The 22,463-nt window shown below is 34.2% G+C and overlaps 2 protein-coding genes across 15 annotated transcripts in view; one reads left to right on the forward strand and one right to left on the reverse strand.

The window, feature by feature from the left end:
• The window catches only part of LOC119071717 (solute carrier family 12 member 4), a 152,168-nt gene that overhangs the window by 12,561 nt on the left and 117,144 nt on the right, over nt 1–22,463 (reverse strand). For all 14 annotated transcript variants that reach the window (XM_037176718.1, XM_037176716.1, XM_037176721.1 and 11 more), the window contains 4 exons: nt 3,503–3,582; nt 2,381–2,501; nt 2,122–2,255; nt 1,226–1,308 (listed from right to left, as the gene is read on the reverse strand). In XM_037176718.1, the coding sequence (XP_037032613.1) occupies nt 1,226–1,308; nt 2,122–2,255; nt 2,381–2,501; nt 3,503–3,582 (418 nt within the window). The remainder of the gene's footprint in view (nt 1–1,225; nt 1,309–2,121; nt 2,256–2,380; nt 2,502–3,502; nt 3,583–22,463) is intronic.
• LOC119071766 (odorant receptor 94b-like) lies at nt 20,508–21,988 on the forward strand. Its single transcript, XM_037176813.1, has 4 exons — nt 20,508–21,314; nt 21,375–21,474; nt 21,536–21,799; nt 21,861–21,988. Exons 1-4 carry the CDS (start codon nt 20,581–20,583, stop codon nt 21,912–21,914), a joined length of 1,152 nt encoding a protein of 383 aa, XP_037032708.1. The 5' UTR covers nt 20,508–20,580; the 3' UTR covers nt 21,915–21,988.

The raw sequence follows: 22,463 nt of genomic DNA on the forward strand, positions 1-22,463 counted from the left end.
CTTTTGACTCAATTCAGTGCATTTCTTTTATTGTGATGCAAATATATTCCGTAAGAAAATAGCAAAACCAACACAAACCCACACTACTTTGTCGTTGTGAATTTGCATAAAATAACATATGAGTACGTTATCCTGTTGTCTTGTAGTTTCGTTAGGTAGTCTGGTTTCTTATGTCGAAAAAAAGCGTTCTGCTCGATTCCGAACTTTTTTGATTTTTGCTGACGGGATATGATTGGGGGCCAGACTTTCCGAACTAATTTTTGTTTCTGATGTTTTGAATCGGTAAAAACCGGTTTTAGTGTAAAACTTAAAAGTCAAATATCTCGGTCAAAACTGAATATTTTTTTATGGTTGGACCAGAAAGTACTAGTCACCAGCTTTCCAACGCTCCCCCTAACTCCAAATTTTATTTAGAACTGGCCAGGGAAATTGAGTTCAAAGTTAGCGGTTTTTCTGGTAGACATTTCAGGAAACCCAAGATAACTCAGTGAACTTTAAATTTTCCGAAAAAAAGTTGTTCTAGCGATTCTAAGTATTGAGTCAACCATAAGAAAATATTCAGTTTTAACCGAGATATTTCACTTTTAAGTCGTCAAAAATCAAAAAAGTTCTGAATCGAGCGATGATATAAGAACCTAGACTAAGGGTTGAAATGGGAACATTGACTCGACATTACAATGAATACTATTGTCTTGTTTCGAGCTAACTTTGACTCATTAGAAGCTAATTCACTAATAAGTCTACTATAAAATTCCACGAATCTCTTTACTCTGATCCAGCAACGACCCTGTTTTCTAGTAATATTTTATTATTTAACTGCCTTCTACGGCCATATTTTCCTTATACAAAAAAACTTTCACTCGGAAACAGTTGGAATCTACCCTCTCAACTAAACCAAAAGCACGAAAAGAACTCTTAACTCCAATTATTCACTTTGTGATCATTGATTTTTGTTTCGCATCGGATAAAATACAGAATGGTACCAATCCGAAACCAACAATTTCCTGGTCATATATTTAATCTTCCCTTAGTAACCCAATACCTTTATTTATGTATGATTATTACACTTATTATAACTACCGTATTCACGTCATAATAACGTATCAATAAATCTCAAAACGAAGAATAGAAAGAAAAAAATATTTCTCGGTCGTAAATAAAGGCAGAAAAAAATGCGAAAAGAATAAAAAAAAACGAAGCAAATAAATATACACAACACACTCACCTTGATATCATGAAATAGCTCCCACCCGCCGGTACCACCCCGTTTGTAGCGATTGCAGACATCGAGATTGCCGTTAACATTGTCTGGATTTGGAAACGAAAAAGTATTGAAAAGAAAGAAAGAAAAAAAATATAGAAAAGTTCATGAAACTGGTTTAGGATATAAGTTATATGAGAACAAGGGAATTGTATTTTATGGCATTCAAACCATGTAAAATTTATGTGTAGGCATTAAGGTGGGTAAAAATATTTTATTGAAAAAAAAAAACAAGAAAAAATGTTTCAAAACCCAGGCACTCAATTTGAATGTTAATTCGCAATTTTTTTATTTTTTAAATTCTCGTTCGACTTTAATTGTTGTATTGGATCTGGTTTTCCCCGGAACAAAACTCTTTTAAAAAATTTACATTTTCATTTTTCCAACATTTTTTTGGTTGCTATCGATTGGTGCAGGAATTTTGTAGAACCGAGAACAATTTTGTGGCAACAAGAGAAAAACAATCTGTTTGACTTATCCATTATAAATTCCCCATTTTAATTTGGAAATTTTATGTTAAAATCGCATTTCTCCAAATCTGTTCAAGCATCCAAAGCACACGACTTTCATACTAATTAAGTCGTGACAACATTGTTGGTTTTAGTGAAAGAATCGTTTATTCATTAAACACTTCAAAATGAGTTTCAGAAAAAAAAATCTCGTGTTTACTTAATTTTTTCATCACGTCACTCTGTCGAGAGTTTCGTAACAATGATCTTTTGTGTTTGCCGCCCCAGCAGCTCGAGTATGATTAGAATTTATGATTTCCCTTCTGTTATTTTCAATTAACTCTCGCCAACTAAAAGCGGAAAAGAAAGACCAAACCAAAAAAAAAATTGAAATGAAATAATGTAACTTACCACACAACAACAGCAAAGCACAATTAAAAAACCGCATACAGCACCAGCTGTACCCACGACCCATGTCAGCCGGATAAATAAAATAACACCGAAAATATTCTGGATACATGGTAAGAAAACACCGATGAGTGTGCCTGAAAAAACCAGCAAAAAGAAAGGCAGACGATGAAAAAAAAAATAATTAAAATTCGGATCGGTTTTTCTGGTTGTTGTTTTTATTTTTCTCCATTCCATTTCGGAAAATTTGCATAAGGCTTACCCATACGAGCTGCGGGTGCTGCTGGCTTAGCATCAGGATCTGTGGCCGCTGGAATTGTATTTGAATAATTGGCCAGAGAGGATATAAATGTTGACACAATGGGTCGTTCATCGATTTCGTCCTACGAAAATACCAAATGTTTATGTTTTAACTGCAAAATCAACATTTTCTCTGACCGACTCGTTTTGCATTTTCTCGTTTGCTTACACACATATTATGATGGGATATAAATTGAGGCTAACAAAATGCTATAATATGATAGCACAACCGAGACTTGACCGCGGATATTTGTGGTTTTTATTCAATTGGATGGATGTAATTGCTTTACGGGGATATTTTCTAAATTTATTTGTTTGTTTATCTCGAATTATTATAATATATTTGACACAATTTTATCGAAACAGACTAGCAAATATTTGAAAGTTTATGTCAATTAGACTTACTTAAAAATGTAACTCATTTTCTATGACCATTGACGAACTCTATTGCTTCATTTAGCTAGTGATATGCTAACGATACATCAGCCAAATTTTTCACAAAATGTATGAAAACAACGCACTTCAATCTTGAGTGGTTGCTCTTAAGAGCGATATCGCGAAATCTTCGAACAAGTTTGGGACAAGGAATCACGGATCGGATTGAGTTATAGCTCATTCGATTCGTTGAACTGTTGCGAGTAAAATGTAGTATTACGTTTGAAAAAATTCATTCATGATCCGAAACCAAAGGTCGTAAAGTAACGTAAAGTAAAGTACTCTATTTGGCAGCTGTACACTATGATCACTTTTGCTTGAAGTGAGTTATTTTGGGAAGCATAGCAAATTATTGATTGGCATCTGTTATCGGCAACGACAACAGAAATAAAAGATCTGACTAGTATTCTGTTATCAAAATGTAACTGAAAACTATTGAAGTAGTAGATTTTGTATGTAAATCGCGATAAACTAGACGTCTGAAGAGGGTTTAAAATATGTATAATTAGCATGCAACATTGATTTGCTATTTATATCACAGAATAATGATATGAGATATGGATTGTCCATCCATCTAACTTTGTCACAAATTGAGGTGTCCACAAACTTCAGTCATACAATAATTATTCTAGGACAAATTAGTACTCACAGAATATAAGTAGAGGTTGTGATCGGTTCGCGCTGACTTTTCATTGTTGGCAACGAACGGCTGATCGTCTGTGGCTTCACCTGTAAAAGAAGAAAATGTTTTCAGTACATTGTTGACCAGTAAAAAACTTATCGATAAATTCTTCAGCTGCCAATTTATTTACATTTCGAAACATACATTTCTCTGTGCAACTAAATAGTGACGCCCCGTTTTGTATAAATTGCGAATTTGGTGTGCTGACATTGATTTCGAAATATATTCCAGCAGTTAGTTTTATACGTTGACCATCTCAAAAATACCCAGTAGGAAAATTCGAACAGAGTTTGCATTATATAGTGTTGAAGTAGAGTGTCTTGATCGGAGCGAGACGACTGAATACAAGTTAACTATAATTTGCCTTGAAGTACTTGTCAAAATTTTTGCTTCCCTTTCAACATCTTACAATGCGAGCGAGAGGACCGAAGACCAGTTTATTATAACTTGCCTTGGCGTACTTGTCAAAATATTTCTTTCCTCATAACACTCTATACAGTGTTAAAAGAGATTCGAAATTTTGACATATCACCCATTGAGATCAGTTGAATTAACACTGTATATATTATGTCCGCATCGAGGTCAGTTAAATTAACTGGTTTGTTCCTAGTTAACTGGACTTTTATATTCAAATTGAGACCAGTTGAATAAGTCGTCCTTTTTCTCTCTTTTTCCGCTCTTTTAACACTCTATACAAAAGGACACATGGAGCACCATCAGCTTCACTCAAATTTACTTAAAGCAGCGTCCCGTTTATTACGAATTTGCATTGCTTCTCTGACATTAGTCCAAAGTTCGAGACTGCACGTTATATAGTTATGAACAGAAACGCTTACATCGTTTTGTCTTAATACGGAAATTATGCGGTTTTAGTTACAACAAAAATTTTCCTCGGAAAGGATTAACCAAATCCCAAAAGTATTTTCGATGAATTACCAGATAGACAAAAATTAGTATACCAAACAATTGAGATCGTATCTCTGGAGAAATTTTCCGTAAATTACTTTTTTTCGTTATCGGACAAACTCAAAATGAATGAATGATTGTTATATTTACCAGTCAAAATTGTTATATTCCGTGCTTGATATACAATCATAATTTAATTGAATATTTCGTTGGTATTTTCACCGGGAAATTGTAGATACGCGTTGTGTATACGACTGTAATGGTGTCAGATTGTTAGATTCTTGTCAAATATTTTCCAGATTACCATAAAATGTATTTAAAGAGGCAAAAAGAAAGGAAAAAAAATCAAAACAGCAAAAATTATTAAACATTTCCTTCCGTAGGCATGAATATTACATTAATTATACCATTTTTCCTATTTTGTTTCATTAGAAATTTGGGATATTATGCAAATAACATGGTTACGTGGTATGCTAATACTGATAATGTGATAACGCGAAAACGTGTGTCTGAATTTTCACAATAAAAAGCGAAAAAGCCGAAAATAATTTCAATGAGATTAAATTCTAGCTTTTCAATTCGATAAAGCTTGCAGATCAAGAGTGTTAATGTAACAGAAATTTGTTTCTCCTACTTTCTTTTTTGTGTGCTGACATTCTTCGAGGAACGGAATAACGTTTTTATCTTTACCAACAGGCCGACGACGTGACAAAAATATCTCTAATGCTTTTAATATTACATGTATTTCGCAATCTCTTTTCTTTTATTTATTTATTCATTTCGAAGATGTGCTCATATATGAGATGAATACATCAATGAGAGTGTACCCTCTACACCGATGCTTTAGTCTCTCAATGGAAGAGGATTTCTTTCAATGGAAAATTATCAGATTCGAAGTTTGCAGAATATTCGTTTCGACTTCTTTTCATCAACTGTGTATACACTAAATGACCCGCATAATTCTGTGCGGAAAAGCTATCCAGGCATACTCTTATTCAAACAGTAAATGGAATCAGATCGGCAATGTAACTTTTTGAGACCCATACAAATCGTCATGACTACATTCAGTACGTTCCGAATTCGGTTTGTAATATTAGGAATTGTGATGTCGCAGTTGCTGGGTTAGATGAAGGGTCACAACGTGTTATAAAGTGACATCAACAACACAAATTAGCTAATAGCTCTGCCTGATGTTGAATGCCTTATGTTGAAATATGTGAAGTACAAGATTCGGCTTTGTAAGTACCAACTTCAGATTGTAAATCGATTGAGTACTTTATTTAAACTTTAATTTTCTCTTGAAGCATTTCGGAAATAGCCGTTAGCAATTTCTTAGTATCATGTGTCGACACAAAATGCAAGTTCCATGTTTCAAAATTCATGTAAACGAATTTTGTTCCAATGCCTGCGAGCATATGTTATTTTGACATCAAAAAGTTTGTTTTATGTCAATTTGAATTCAAATTCTTATCACCACACCAGCGCGATTCGATATGATTGATACGGGTCAGTCCATAAACAATTTTTATGAGTTTTTAAAGCGATTTATCTCTGCGCGTAATAAAAAACAAAATTTGGGCCATCGTTAAGTATGAAGTTTTATAGCGAGAAGAGGTTTTTCTTGGGGATTTGGATGAGAATTGGTCGATAGATACATTTTTTTATTGCTGGAAAAAGGGAAGAAATGGTAATTTCGACTGTAATAAATAAGAAGATATCTTGGTAGTGATATACACCATGCAGAAGTAAGAGCGATCATTATATACGAAAATAAACATACGTACCCATAACACTTTATTAGCAGCTTGTAATTTCAACAATAAAACGAGACATAATGTCTTGCTACATACAAGTGACGCTAATTAACTTGTTAATTGCTGACAAATAAATTTGACAAAATACCAAGCTTTAAGCTTCCATATAATTTCAATGAATTTATCCATTAAATGAAAGCCATTTTTTACTCATGTTATATACTTCCAGCAGTATTTACCAATTAATTCTGGAAAATTAGCACCAAAAGCTTATTTAAGTTTCTAAAATTCTAATTGATTTGCAAATTGACCCTTTCGATTCGACATTTATCAATCGATAATTGTCGCCAGGTTTTTCCGATAAATTATATCAAATTAATCCCTTGGGTCAATAATAATTAACTTGCATAATGGGATGTTTTAAAATGCTATTATAAATTGGCACATAAGTGCGATGGGATATATCGGTCGTAGTGTTAAAATTGAAAAATAAAATTGGCTGTTATTTAAATGATAGGATGGTTGGATGTTTCACACATTCGTGTTTGTTGTTGGGCTTTGTGAGTAGATTTATTTCATCAATTTTAGGATTGTAAATTATCAACCTTTTAAGCTTGATAATATTGACATGCGGATTGTACATCATATTTAGTGTTCAAACGGTGAGTGTATATTGGTAAACTGGTTAGATCTGTTACTTCTTGTGTTAAGTCTAATGTAATTGTCTAGTGTTTGATACCTCAACTCTTTCTACAACCGTAATGTTCAGCTTTTCTAGACTCTGTTTTATCGGCTATATGTAGGACTAAGGATCTGGAATCTATCCCAGAAAAACAGGATTTTACACTGTTTTTACTGATCATGCCCGCACGTTAGTAAGCGGGCTTGACGCAAGTCCACTACCAAAAATGTTTAACAAAAAAAATTTTGAGGACGGCGGAGCATATTTACAGCAACTTTTTGACTTCTCCCCCTTGGCTCCAATGGCCCCCAAACTAAGATATCTGGAATCAAGGAATCCATATGAGTTCAACGAGCTATCACACGTTACTGAAGCTTCAAGATATTGAACTTCGAAATATTGATGATTGTATGAAAATAAGCAAAAATTTCGTATTTTTAGATAACTCAAATTGTAAGTTAGTTAGTTAGTTCCTATGGAAAAGGACGATTTCGTAACTACTAAACGTTTCTTACGATTTTCCTGACATTTTGGTTATAGGTCAATCTCGGGCCCTAGATTAAAATAAGATTTTAAAAAATGGGGGTATGCAAGCGTTTTTGGGAGCTAGGACTCCCGGATGTTTCCATACAAAGCCATATAACAGCGTGTTTGTGTGTTTGTGTGTGTGTGTCAGAAGATTTTTTTTTCAGCTAGTAATTATGAATTATGATTGGTAAATGTTGGAAAAAGTGTTATGATGGATTTGGGTTATTTTCATCGTGAGTGATGTGTTCCAACCAAGGTTGGTTCCTAAATTTTGGGATGAGAGGTGATTCCTCTGGCACTTCCTAACTTCCATCGGTTTTTTCGATAGATTTTGGTTGTTTTCGATATAAGTGAGATGTTCCTAAATTTTGGGATGTTTTTTTCGATAGATCTGGGTTGTTTTCGATAAAAGTGAGGTGTTCCGAGGTTGGTTCCTAAATTTTGGGATGACAGATGATTCCTTTGGCACTTCTTAACTTCCATCGGATTTTTCGATGGATTTGGTTTGTTTTCGATATAAGTAAGGTGTTCCGAGGTTGGTTCCTAAATTTTGAGATGAGAGATGATCCCTTTGGCACTTCTTAAATTCCACCGTATTTTTCGATGGATGGACCCTTACCCATAAACTTCCAAAAGAATTGATATCCCCCAAAAAACCCTAAAGGGTGAAAGTGTGACGCAAGTCCCTGTTTCTACTTACAAAATAACTGATATCGCTGAGGGTGACACTTTCTGCGCCTCAACGCAAAAGTTTTATCAACAAAAAATTGACCCAAAAAATTTAAGAAAGAAAATTTTAGCAAAAATTGCGTCACAAGTGGCAGATGTTGAGGTTACTAATGTTAGGAAAATAGTTAAAATAGGGAAAAATATGTCCTGAATCATCTGCCACATGTGACGCAATTTTTTCTAAAATTTTCTTTCTTAAATTTTTTGGGTCAATTTTTTGTTGATAAAACTTTTGCGTTGAGGCGCAGAAAGCGTCAACCTCAGTGATATCAGTTATTTTGTAAATAGAAACCGGGACTTGCGTCACACGTTCACCCTTTAGGGTTTTTTGGGGGATTACTAATTACAGCCTCAAACGAAAAAGATTACTTTGATGAAATTTGAAGTTGTTGTGTGGGTAAATCAAATAGCTGTGTCATCGATAATGTGCATAAAATTCAGAGAAATGATAACAGAGGGCGTTGCTGCCGTCTCACCGACTAGGTCGGCGCAGCGCCATCTGTTATCATTTCTCTGATGAAATTACTACACACACGGAATTTTGAAAACCGATACATTTTCTGTTTCTGTGTTTTACTTGAGTTTCTGATTTCTCCATATAAAAACACATGCAAAAATGATAAAAAAAAACCAGTAAACCACGAAACAGGAAATGTTTGGGGTTTCGAAATTCCGCGAGTGTAGGAAGAATAATTTCATCAGTCGATTTTGGTCCAAAATAATATCAGAAAATGTTCTGTATTACGAGAAAATTTTTAATGTATTTTGGTCCGTAACAGAAAATGTTCAGTGTATTTTGGTGATAAAAATGCAATCAAACAGAAGTTTGCGGCCAGAGCGGAGCGAGGGCCATAATTTACACGAGTTGCATTTTATCTATGATTTATTATCGAGTTTATTCTTGATTGAAATTGCTGCAAATTTTTAAGAAAATTAAGAACTCACTAAGTTCAGTCAAGAATCAGTTCCGTCTTACGTTCCAAAGAATTTTTTTGTCAAATTGTATTTCCATTTGCGCGGAGTCGGTAATAGATTAATGTGCTGAGTATTACTACTTTTTAGGAATTCAACATATGAAAAAATAAGTTGGAATCAAATGTAGGGTTTTATATCAGTGAATTTTGGAAAGTTAGAAATAGAATGAGATTTATCAAAAAGGTATTAAGAAAATTGTCAGTCAAGGGACCTGACCCGCCCAAAAGGTTGCACCTAGTTTGTATATCGACACATTTGTACATCGACATTTTTGTACATCGAACCTTCTTCTGATAGTTAAAAAAGGAATTTGAAAATTCAGCTTCTGATCTCCTGGTATACCTATACATGGATATGTTAGGCAACAATATTTTAAGTAAAGTGAAAAATGTAAATGGGGTCGGTATTTCGAGTCGAGATTCAGGTTATCCTCATTTGATAACTGGCCCACTAACAAATCATCTTTACTAATTCAATGTTCGATTTGGTACGTTTGAATAGTTTTATATTTTGAATGAAATAAGACCAAAGTTTCCAGGGGCACAAAACACACTGTATACAATCAAGGGAATGGTTTGCTTTTATTGTCGCTTGCGGCAAAATGTACCGTTTAGAGCATAATCCAACCCACATGATATTAACGGCACAAGCACAATAAAATATTTTTGTCATTGTGCTTAACTTCCTGATTCTTATTTTGATAAACTGCGTTGATTCGAAGGAACGTATTACTTTAATACAGTAAATATTGTTACGGTACAGTTGATAACACTGATAAGGATTTTCTTTTCCATCGAAACATTTATTTCATCGACCTTTTTCCACATTGCGAAAATATTTGCCCCAAATAATACGGTGAATTACGATAAAAATATGTCGAAGACGAAATGAAAAATAAATTCAAAACCATAATCCTGCCGATACAGAATAAACAGAATTATTGTTGCCATTGCGGTTGCAAAGAGCGATGAATCCGCAATTTCTTTTTTTGTGCTTGCTACCATTTTTTGTACTTTTAACGAAAGATCTAGCGAAAAATTCAAATCGACGACGATTCGTCGAGTTTTTCTCGGCGAACTTTCTGGCATAAGCTTATGCTGGAGTAATCGTGATGATTCAATGACGAAAAATGAAGATGAAGTAAGAGCTCAGTAAAAGTCGTTTTTAGGACATTATACGGTATACGTATGAATGGGATTAGATACGTAATCTACTAAATTAATTATCTGTTAAGTGTTCACTTCGATTTTAACAACGGTTCTAATAAAGCACAAAATAATCTTTCAAAAAACATAAAATTTCCGTCTTTCTTTGTATTTTATTAGCAAGCAGATAGATTTCAAGTATTACAGGTAATAATCAGACCTTGTGTTTCTCCTCCATCACAATCCTATTATGACTGAAAATATCGAGGAAAATATTGCTTTTAAAAACTAAACTTCCTGCCCATGCATGGGTTCTATGGAACGGTATTAAGCTATTATTTTCCGACGATTTCTGTTTACTTGGTACTTACGTACTCACTAACGAGTTTTTTTTCTGTTATTTAAAGTTGCATATTATTGAAAGGTTTTTTAAGTGAAATCACTTAACTGCAGTCTTACTTTTTTGATTTATGGGATTATATGGGATTTGTAAGTATTGTGAAAGTTTATAATGAAAGTGCACTTTTCGGCTAAAACGTTAAGCTCCTATGTTAACAAGCAAAATATACTTGAAATATCAAATGAAAACTTTGTCGATAAAGAAAAGCTTAAGAGGCAACTTAAATACAGAATTCACAGAATATCCACTCGATTAAATCCGAATGGAAATTTCATTAAATCATCGTAGGGTAGGGCTATAGTAAATCACAATAAGATACCCAACAATATCCACACTTATTCTTACACAAACATGTGATAGTTTTTTGAACTGCCAGCAAGTAACTGTTGAAAGTTTTGTTCTTAGAAGTTGGTAAGCACCTTTCGAGTTCAGCCAAATTGTATGGAAAAGATTGGTAAAGTTGCATCAAACTACAGCAAGGAAATAGGACAAACTGCAGATATATATCGATTTCATCGAATCTGTTACTTCCTTTGTTTAAGGGTTGTCGCAAAGAGCTTTTGAGCTTTAGAAGAATTCTTTTGCTTCATTTTTTTTGCTATAAAAGAAAGAGTATCCAGAGCTGATCATTTATTTTTCTCGTCGTTCTCGAGAGCAGGATATGTCTGTTTTTAAATGAAAAGTGATACTACTACTACTAAGGTCGTACTTTTAAACATATGGAAATGATATTTTACGTACAGAATATGTTGTTAACACGAGTCGCTTGTCAAGTGCTCCAATTCTTGCATCGAATATAAAACTTGACAACAAAACAACAAGTAGCTTTAAAGAATCTTCCTAAAATTAAAGTATAACGCAATATCATCTTCTACCATGTACGGAAGGCTCGGCAAAGGGAGGTACAAAAGCACACACATCATTTTTTATTAAATTCAGCGAGAAAAATTCTGTCATTTATTGTTAAAACGGAATTCTTCATAGGATAGAAAAAAAAATGTTTTCTGATGTGATAATATAGAGCTGGCAGATTTGTCACAGCACGTAAATAAGGCAACGAGAATGGAAATAATTCTTCAAGTAAATTCTTCTCCAACTCCAAAGAAAAGTCACTGTCAACTTTATTACAGATATTCAGAAATTTCATATTTGGCAAAGGTGTTGCAATGACATTCGAAACTGGAAAATTTATTATTGTATGACTCAAGTGGGAGACATTTTAAGAGTCTAAATCGAATATATATTTCCTCCCCACCCCTCAGATCATCGGCTTTACCGCGAAGTGTTTTATTTATGTTCACTTGCAAACCTTACATTTAGTCATGCAATTTATTGATAAAAGAAACACGATTCTCTTGACTCGAAATGAACTGATGTTACATACTTAGCTATTCGTAAACATTCAGTCTTTATCATTACCAATAAATCTCTTTGAGTATAATGTGTGTAGGTCGTTGTTGTTACCCGCATATTCAAACACGAGATTTATTCTATTCGAAAACAAATTGTTAGTGACTGTGACTCCTATTTCCTGGCTAAATTTTTCCTTCCAACCTCTGCAGAAGAACATAGAAATGTATACGAATATCACAACGTAAATTGTTGAAAGTCCTCTAACCGGTTGGTTTCCGAACAGAATACGAGAAGAAGAAAAATGTAAATAGAAAACGGGGAAAAACAAATAAAACATCGGAAAATGTTTCCTAAACACTCAAAATCTTCGACTTTTGTCATGCATACGTTAAATTTTTTTCTTTGAAGAGACATTCTCTTTCGTCTCCTACATGCGGAACAAAAAAAATGGATAGACAAGCGAAAAGTCCTTTATTGAAATTCTCGATGATATTTGATTTTTCTTTATTGGAATATTTAAACGAGCTACCAATGTAGTATGAATGGAATGGTATTGTGAATATAGAGGTATTATACTGGTACGTTACATTGACAGAGATATATATATATGTGTATGGGTACGACATTATTGACAATCAAATGGTAAGCTCAAACAAGATGTAACATTTTCTTTTACCAAAAATAACGAATTGGTGGTTCTATTAGCATAACGACAACGATGAGATATTTTTAAATTTAATTCAAACAAACAGGAAAATTGAAAAGTTATTTCGGTATATATAAGAGACAGAGCACAGGTTTTTCGGCGAATTGATGTCAAAATTGTCATATTTTTTGATGTCATCGGATATTTTATTTTAAAATATATGAAAAACGAGCTTGACTTTCAATTAAAATCCAATTCCCAGTGACCTTTACAGCAACATCATTGTTCTGGCAAAGTTCAAAGATCACAAGTTTAATGTTTATTCTGATATTACATTGGATACATGCTTCTCTTGTCTATGTGCTCCCGACTATTTTTAACATTTTCCTTTTTTGATATTAAACCAATTTATTCTCTGATATTTATAGCGGATCCTCGCCATAGATACTACAAAAAAAAACCTTGAATATATATACCAACCACTAGAGGTGTGCGGGCCGATGTTTTTTTGAAGCCCGTCCGGCCCGAAGCCCGGTCCGAAATTCATTTTTAAAGCCCAGCCCGAACTGGCCCGACGTATTTATAGCCCGTCCGGCCCAAGCCCGATCGGGCCGGATAAAAACTCGGACGGGCCGACATTTTCGGGCGGCCCGAAAGCAAATTTCATATAAAAAAGTGCGCGAAACTTTGAAAATCGGGCCAACAATGTGGTTTTTTAGGTCCGGTCCAAGCTCGGCCCGACAGATTTGAAGCCCGCCCGACCCAGGCCCGGTCGGGCCGGATAAAAACCCGGGTGGCCCGACATTTTCGGGCGGCCCGCACATCTCTACCAACCACCACTATTCGAAAGTGCTACGATGTATCCCTTTTGGTTTCATTGTCAAACCTTTGTACAACGTTATCGTAATAGAGGTAACATTCTATTGCACGAGTTCTGAAGCACACCTTCACAACAATGAATATTGATTTTAGCTGACAAATACATTAATGTTTATATCGAAGGGATAATATGCTTTAACATAGCACAATACATCCCAGTGACTTAATATATTCATGGTTTTTCTTCTAAAATAAAAATGAAAATTCTTGTGGTTACCGTAAATATCTTCACCAACAACATTACACAAATAGACAACAATGCACGAGTTACCCATGTTGTATAAAACATGCGGCTTTAAAAGGTTCCGTAATTTATTATTTATTCGAAAGGCTGTTTTCCTAATTCTCGAGTATATATCTGCCAAATTTCCCGATAATTTCGTAATGATCTGTTCCCAACTTCAATATGTATTCCGTTTTACCTATAAGCGTTTTACCGCACAAAATACAAATTCCTATTCATTTAACCCATCAAACCCACCAATTAAAAAGTTTGTAATAAATATTTCCTCTATCCTATGGTTTCCCATTGTTGTAGCAAATTGAACATTCTGAAATATACAATTTTAACATTGAATCTTTAGCTTTAACCACAAACTAGAATGTACAACACACGATACCCCATTATTATGATTTCATTCAGTCACTCTATATATATATACGTACAAACCATGTATCTGCTACACACAGACATGATATGTATACTTCAATCTAGCTATATACCTCACTGCAATATCTGCTGAATGCCTAAGTAAAGTTTGTAAATTCACTCGTATCAACCCTAATTATTGAACGATTTTGATGAAGACTCAGCAAATTTTTTTGTTTGATATTTTGATAACAAAAATCGCGGTTAATAAATGCTGCTTTTGTGTGGAATACTGGAAAAAATTTGCGTAAACATTGGCAAACACAATTTACAATGCGATGAATTGGGTTGAAAGCATTGGCCTTTACACTGGGCTTCAAATACCCGTACGTAAAAATTCGTAAGAAATGTTTAAAAGGGAAGGAGGTTAAGTGGTTTCGGTTTGCAAGTCTTCGAATAATTTTTACACATTCCATTATGCTCGGTTTTGCAGTTAGCAGGGCAGAAGCTTTCAAATAGCTATTTTCATAACATGTGCCTACAGTGACAGTGGCTTTTTTTTTAACGAGCGTTTCTTCGGTGTCAAAGTGTCAAGAATGTCAAAAATTTCAGAGAATTAAGGATGTATATGAGAGTAACCAGAGAAACTGACCACACATGTGGTATCACGTGCTCTTTCTCTCGAATAAATCTTTCGTACTTTGGCATTGTACTTTGACCACTCCAAAAATATCACGAACATGTTCATTGTAAACCATTGTAAATGGAAATTTTGTGCAAAAGATGTAAAAATTGCCAACCCAAGACGAAGCCGAGCTTGACAAAACATCTTATGAGCTAAATTACACTTTAGGAACAATATTTCATGAGTCATCATCGAGATGAGCGATAGACTATTAAAGTTTCGAAATTTTGCTGACAGGTGGAGGAGTCAGAAAAAACGTCAGACTTTATGAACGAAGTCATATGAAGGAGAAATAATTCACGAGTTTCTTTCTCTTCAGATTTCACTACAATTTGTGTTGAAAAAAAAACATTGGAAAATACAAGAACGACTTCCATCTGTTATCGACAGCAACAACAAAAATGGGCGGTAGATTCCGAATAGTGCGGTCTTATATGGTAACATCTGTGTGTTAAAACCATAAAAGACTAAACTAAAGAAGTAGAAGATTTCGTTTAAAATTTGTGGTAATAGAAAACAACGGATATGTTTGTCGCCTAAGAAAGGCAACATAAACGACAGCGATAAATGATAAGTACTTTTTTCAACTGAAGGCTGAAGAAAAGAAACTTGAATAAACAAAACAATTTTCCATGTATCCTTACCCTGTATGGTAAATATATTTGAATCTAATATGTAAGCTAGCATTGTTTATCGGCATAAAAAATCGTGTCTGATATCTATTTATAGAAATTAAAGAAATTCCTACGCAATACCGTATGCAAATGGTTGTTTACACAGCATTAACCTAACAAACACATTATTTGCATAAGATCTGGATGATAATCCCAAGTATTTGCTTGGCATAATAAATAAAATAATAAACGAATGAATGAATATTTTATATGGAATTTTCGTTTCGTTCGTTTGGTGTCAGCTGCTTGGCACAAGCAACTTAACGCCAAGAGGAAGGCAATAAAAGATAATGTAAAATTTTAATAATTTTGCAAAGTAATTATGGATTTCATCCCAGCAGTAAAATATTATGGGAACTAAGTGTTTTCCAAATGTTGGTTGAGTGTCACACCGAGACCTTGTCGGCATTGGGGATATTAGCATTATATATGGAACAGAGTTTGTTAAAAGGAATTTTAGGACTTAGGCAACGTGGTGGTGGTTAAGCTTTTACGTAAAAAGTTAACAAAATGGTAAAAGAGCATTATGATTTGCAACGAACCTCATAAAATATTTCCGAGAAAATTGTTTAAGGCAGACAGAGTGCTAGATCCTAAAATATTGAACGCGAGCTTCTTTTTGGCAAATCTTTGCAATTAATTTAAGAAAAATATTTTTTAATTTTTTATAATATTTTCAACAAAAATGAAAGAAATTCTGTTACGAGGGTTCGGCAAAATAAAAAATTTGCATTTCGTCCATGCAATCCTTCTTAGTTAATCTTTGTAGGCACTTAAACACTTACCAGCCATATTTTTCATATTTTTTTAGCATTAAAACAAAGAGAAAGAAACACTGTGGTGGGTGTTCCAAGCAAGTAAACGAACGGATTTGTATTATGAAGTAGAATTTATGCACAAATCGCTTTTATCGCGGCACTAATGACTCATTACATTCGAATGTATATATGCTTACATACCCCATGAAACCCACAAAATCGCTACGATTCTCTTTTTACTACTATTTTTTAATGCTTTCCCGCAGGAAGTTTTGCGGAGTTTTCCAACATTTTTCTGGATTTTTTCAAATTTTCCTTACAGTGTATCCACCTAAAGAAAACACAATTTTAGATTTATCAGAGTCATCGATGTTCCCAGTCAATTAAGTAATTCCCAGTGTATGATATTTTGGCGCAAAATTTGAATTCGCTAAGGCGTTTTTTCAAATTTTGTGCCAAAATATCATAACCTGGAAGCACAATTGACTAGGATCATCAATGACTATTAAAACTATAAAAAAACTCAAATATGCTCGGAACTTACAAAACTGTCATTTTCCAAAAAAAGGGAAATTTGAAAAATTTTAGGAAAATAGTTTTTCCGAAAATAGTCTGCTTTCCCGTGGTCCAGGACATATTTTCGGGCATTTTCGAAATTTTTCAGAACCTATTTGTATGGAGACATTTGCTCCAGAGACGTTCCTGATGGAAAACATTACACGCGTCTGACATTTGTGAGGAATTCAATGTAGAGATGGGTTAGTGATGTGCAGACATTAGATGAAGATGGGTTAGAGAAGCAACTAGATGATTCAATCGACATGGAAAAAGATACATAACAGACAGTGATAAAGCAAAGTATAGAAAAATGCGGAAGAGTCCCCTTAGCGGGTATGTTACGATTATAGCGATGATAAAAGTTAATCAATTCTCGTCCGCAGAAGCAGCTCATTTAGTTCAGTTGTAGTTATTTAAAATGGTTCCCACAGCACGAATAAATTTTCAAAATGTCCAGAACTTTTTTTTCCATTCGTCCCCAAATGACACATTTCTACAAAACGATGTAGCTCGTAGATGCCAAGTATATTAACAATGTACTTTATTCTCGTGTCCCATGATGTACAAGTATACATACACAGAACTGGAAATGACAGTTAAAGTAAACATAGTTGTCAACTGTTCTCTCTGCGGCATAGCCGGTACACGATCTACGTAGCTCAGCACACCATACTATAAAGGGTATTATATAGGTATATCGCAGAGTTATTTGAGAGAACATTTGTATGCAGAGAACTATTAATTTGAATAACGACCTGTAATACAGGTCCTGTATTCTACTTGTACGAACTGCGTACAATATACATTAGTCTACTGTACTGTGTTTTAGTGTAATATGAACGAGGTTTGCATTTTCTATTTTTGAAAGTCTGACACTGAACTTGCACAAAGAAGAAAAAAAAAACGATAGCCGGAATAACCTATCATACATATTGACGTCTATATCAAAATGAAAGGCCAAAACATAATAGCGTTAGCCTTAATCCTCTTTCATAATTTGCCAATTCAATATTTATGGTAGGATAAACACAACTACCATATTTAATCCATTCATATAGAATGTAAGGATTATAAGAGTCACAAATCATGTTTAGCTTTTGAAGCAAAAGATATATATGGTGAAAATACACGTATTAGTTCCGTTTGACATAGCAAATTTAATCTATAATAGAACTGTGACTTCCTAAATCAATGTTACGTGTGTTATACACATCATCCTGGAAATGTTACATATAAAGCACTTCACATTATCCACTCTGTTACTGTATTATATATAGTCTACTACTACTACTTCTTCTTCTCCTTCTTGTTCGCTGACTTAATCAATATTTTACTTCGATTTTTCTTCTTAATCTTTCATAAATTAATTATTTTAGAGTCGGTACATTCCCAGGCATAACGGATACATTGGAACGACTGTAAATCCTTTCAAAAGAAATATTTTATTCGCCTCATGTTACATTAGCTAATTGGGTGGGATTTTTCACATTGTCATTTCGAGAAATAAACAGACAGACACAAAAAAAAATGAAAAATCCGCACAGAAAAGACTACATGTGAAATCGAATAATTTATTTCTTGATGTTGTGTTGTTCGAGTTTTGTATATTTCCGTTCTTATCATGACCTAATTGTGCATGTAACAGTACATTGACAAGAGGATTTGCATAATGTTGTCGAAAACTATTTTTCACTAGTCTTTTGGAGTGAGCGATACAACAACGGTTTATAAATAGATTTTTTTTCTGTTTTATATCATGACACAAGCATGTACTACATTAACAATATTGGTAACAGTGTCACTTTTGGCAGAATTTATCCTTCAGCATTTTTCTTATCACGTTCTTGATGGGTTTGATAGTAATGGAGAGTATTGGTTGGTGAATTATGAAAATTATAGTCCCATACAACATTGACAGAATATAAGATTGAGATAAGATGATTGCAGAGAAGGTTTCGTAAATGAAATCGATATTTCTAGGGGATTATCGAAGCAGACTAGTCTAAATTTTAAATGAGGAATGCAAATTCCAATCGGTACAAATTATCTCCGAAATCAAAAGTAATTAAAAAACAAAAATCTTTGTGACCTACCGAGTGAGGTTGGAATTGAAAATGGATATTTCCAGAATTTTCAATTGACGTGTCCTGTTTCAAGCAATACTTTCGATGCGCTCAATAGTATTTTACTTTTCCGTACTTTTCATGTTTCGAGCACTTCTTTCGACCCACCTTAGCATGTAGAATCCATTACATAACTCGGGATAAAAAATTGAAAAATCTCTTTTTGTGTGTTTCCCTCTAATCTGGTCTCACGACTTCTAAATGTTAAACTTCAAGTTTCATCGACTTGTGCAAAACTGAGCCTATCTAGTCGATTGGCTCTCGCTAATGAGTTCTTTTCCAGGTGGCTCGTTGACACAAAACGCATCTTCTTGGTCCTTATTCCTTGGTCACACGAATCAGAACTACTGCTGATTTTAAACGTCATTCTTTTTCTGATTTCTTTGGGTTGTATAAATCTTGTCCTTTTATCTTGTAATGCAAACAAATGAAAATTGATTGAAAATGTAAGTGGTCAGGGGGCATGTTGCCATTGATGAAGTAAATGAATAAATGAATAAATTTTTATTTTTTTTATATAATTTGTTCAATTCAGCTACGCCTCGGATCAACAAAATTCACACGAAAACTCTACTTATCATCTTGTTCATTGTAATAATTTCATCATAATCATAATTTTCATTGTAAACAATCACTCTTCAAATTTGATCGATCACATTGCTTTGCATTTTCTCAAACGAATGCTGTAACAACTCATACAAATTCCATATCAACACTGCTTTGAGTGTTGTAATATCACATCAAACGGGTGCTGAAATAAGTCACTTTACAACACTAAAATGAGTGCTGTAAAGACTCGCTCCGCTCGTAAGGAAAACTTGGGTCTAGTGCTGAAAAAATCAACATTACAATACTTGTAACACAACATACTATTACATAACTAGGGATAAAAAAATGAAAAGTAGAGTTGTCGTGTGAATTTTGTTGTTCCGAGGTCATAAACACACGAAAACTAGACTTTTCATTTCTATCCCGAGTTACGTAATAGATTTGACATGCTATGAATATTTCAGAATTTTTTCGTAATTTAGGCTACTACTTGCGAAACTGCCTAAAATCTACCTTGACAGCCCAGACGTGTGCATTTTTAAAGTGAAATATGTGATGTGAAATGCATACAAAGAAGAAATAGTCAAAACATATTCACTGACCAAAGCATGTGATGTATTGTACCAACCAACAGATCAATATTGGATTTGAAATGAAAGTGTCCGTCGACGGTTAGTCAATGGAGTTTGTGTCTCACCAATGTTAAAAAACAAATTTGTATTTGAAATCCAATCGATTTTTGTGTGTATTTTAATGTTAGAAATAATTTATAGTTTGTGGAGAACACATGTGATACCAATGCACTGCACATAGAGTCTTGGTGAGACATTATATCGTTGTAACATCGACTAAGGCTACTACGGAAAGGAAATTTTCTTTGAGTGAGAAAAGACAGACGATAGTGACAGGAAAATTAAAAGCCATTTGCTAACTTCATTGACACGAAAATAATAAATGGAAACATGTAAATTACTACAACCATGAGAAGAAATATAAGTCTAGCATGAGAGGCTTGTAATTTTACTTTAGTTATTAGTCCTCATATACCAAGTGGTGACCACGTCAGTTCAGTATTTTTTGCATTTTCAAACGTTTTTAATCACGGTCTCAGGATGTATTCTATTGGAATTGATAAAGTGATTAGTGCAATCATTAATTTTTTTTACTTTATTGGACTCTGGCATCGGGGAGCTACGGCTACCGCCAGAGAACGGAGAACGAAATTACTTTATTACATTTGCAACTCCCTTTTTCTCGTATCGTTGGTAGCTGGAGCGATTACAAATGAAGAAGTAGGCAAAAAAATATTTCTAGCGGAAGCATCAATCGTTGTCATAGTTTTGAATGTCAAATTGGGTCTTTTGATTTGGAAACAGAACCGCATTGTTAATTTGTTGAATCGAGTTTGTAATTTTACGGTTCGATGCGACGAGGATCTCGAATTTTTCAACAGGACAAAAGGAGAATTCATAAAATTCATTATTTCGTTTATTGTCATGGAGACCATTGCCTGTTTTGAGGTGACACTTATACCACTGGTTAGAAGTGAAAAAAATCTGGTTATAGAAATAGGTTTTCCTTGGGATTACAAAAGCAGTGAAATTGCATTCTGGACTGCGACCATTTTTCTTTTACCAGCAACCGTTGTAACATCGATAGCATCATTTTTGTCCATGATAATTTGGTATTTACTGTTGTCTTGCTCATTGAGATACGATATATTAGGAAGTGAAATGAAGCGAATGGGTCAAAAAAGCGAGCCGATGAAGTTGTCTGAGAAGCAAAAGCACAACCTTTTTGAGCAACATTTAAAGGAATGTGTCGTTGTTCACCTACACACAAGGGAGTATGTAACGATGTTAGATATAAATGGCATAGAGACATGAAAGTCTTCAATTTTCGGTAGGTTGACTGAGGAGGTGGGGTCATTTTTCGCAGAAATATTTCTCATTCAATTCGGTACTAGCGCTCTATGTATTTGCGGATCAATTTACTGTCTGGTATTTGTAAGTCAATTGAATTGCCTTTATTGACTTCGCAGCTATAAAGGTTTTTATTCATTCCCAGGACGTCGGCGATAGTTTATTGGAACGTTGTGTGTACAGCATACTGTTGTTTTACTGCATTGCCGATTTATTTTTGATTACATACTTTGGTAATGAGATAATGCTGTCAAGTAATCGTCTCTCCTATAGCTTGTTCGAGTCGGAGTGGACCGAGCAGCCACAAGCAACCAAACAGTGTATAATTATTTTTGCGGAATATTTGAAGCAACCGCATGAGCTTCTAGTTGGTAAATTGTATCCGTTAACTTTGGAGACATTTAGTAAGGTTTGCACATATTTGCTGGGTCGGTACGATTGTTACATTGAAATTCGTTTCTATTTTTTAGATTTTAAATTCTGCCTACAGCATGTTCAACATTTTGAAAAGCGTTAAAGAATGAAGATAGGATGAGTACCGGGTTGGCAACCAGACAACCACCAACAATGACAAAATTATTGTCACACAGATTCAAAGAGACGTGAAATGAACACTGAACTTTATTGAATAATATAAACGAAACCATTTTTCGACTTTTGAAGGCATTTTTATTGACTACCGAAGCGACTCAAAAAATGTTTGAAAACCATTTTGGTACTATAGACATATAAAACAGTCAGAAAATTATAAGTCCTAGTTTGGAATATTGGTTTTCAAAATGTTGCCTCCCAGACCCTCAGTGGTATTTACGTTGAAAAATACATTTCTGAAATGGCAAGTGTATTTCCATTAAACGACTTAATCTGTTACTTCTATTGGTTATAGCCTTGCGTTTCACACACAAGCTTTTACTTCAACTGACTAACTAAATTAGAGTTTTTGGGAAGCAATTGAGAAACAGGAATTCAGATCAAAGATCCTTTGTTCCCTACTCCTTGACCTTACTACTTCTATCAGGGAAATTTCCCTGTATTCGATAAGAAGTCTTTAACACACTTGCCATGTTCTGTTG

Source organism: Bradysia coprophila (genome assembly GCF_014529535.1).
Source record: "Bradysia coprophila strain Holo2 chromosome IV unlocalized genomic scaffold, BU_Bcop_v1 contig_5, whole genome shotgun sequence".
NCBI classification, from domain to species: Eukaryota; Metazoa; Arthropoda; class Insecta; order Diptera; family Sciaridae; genus Bradysia; species Bradysia coprophila.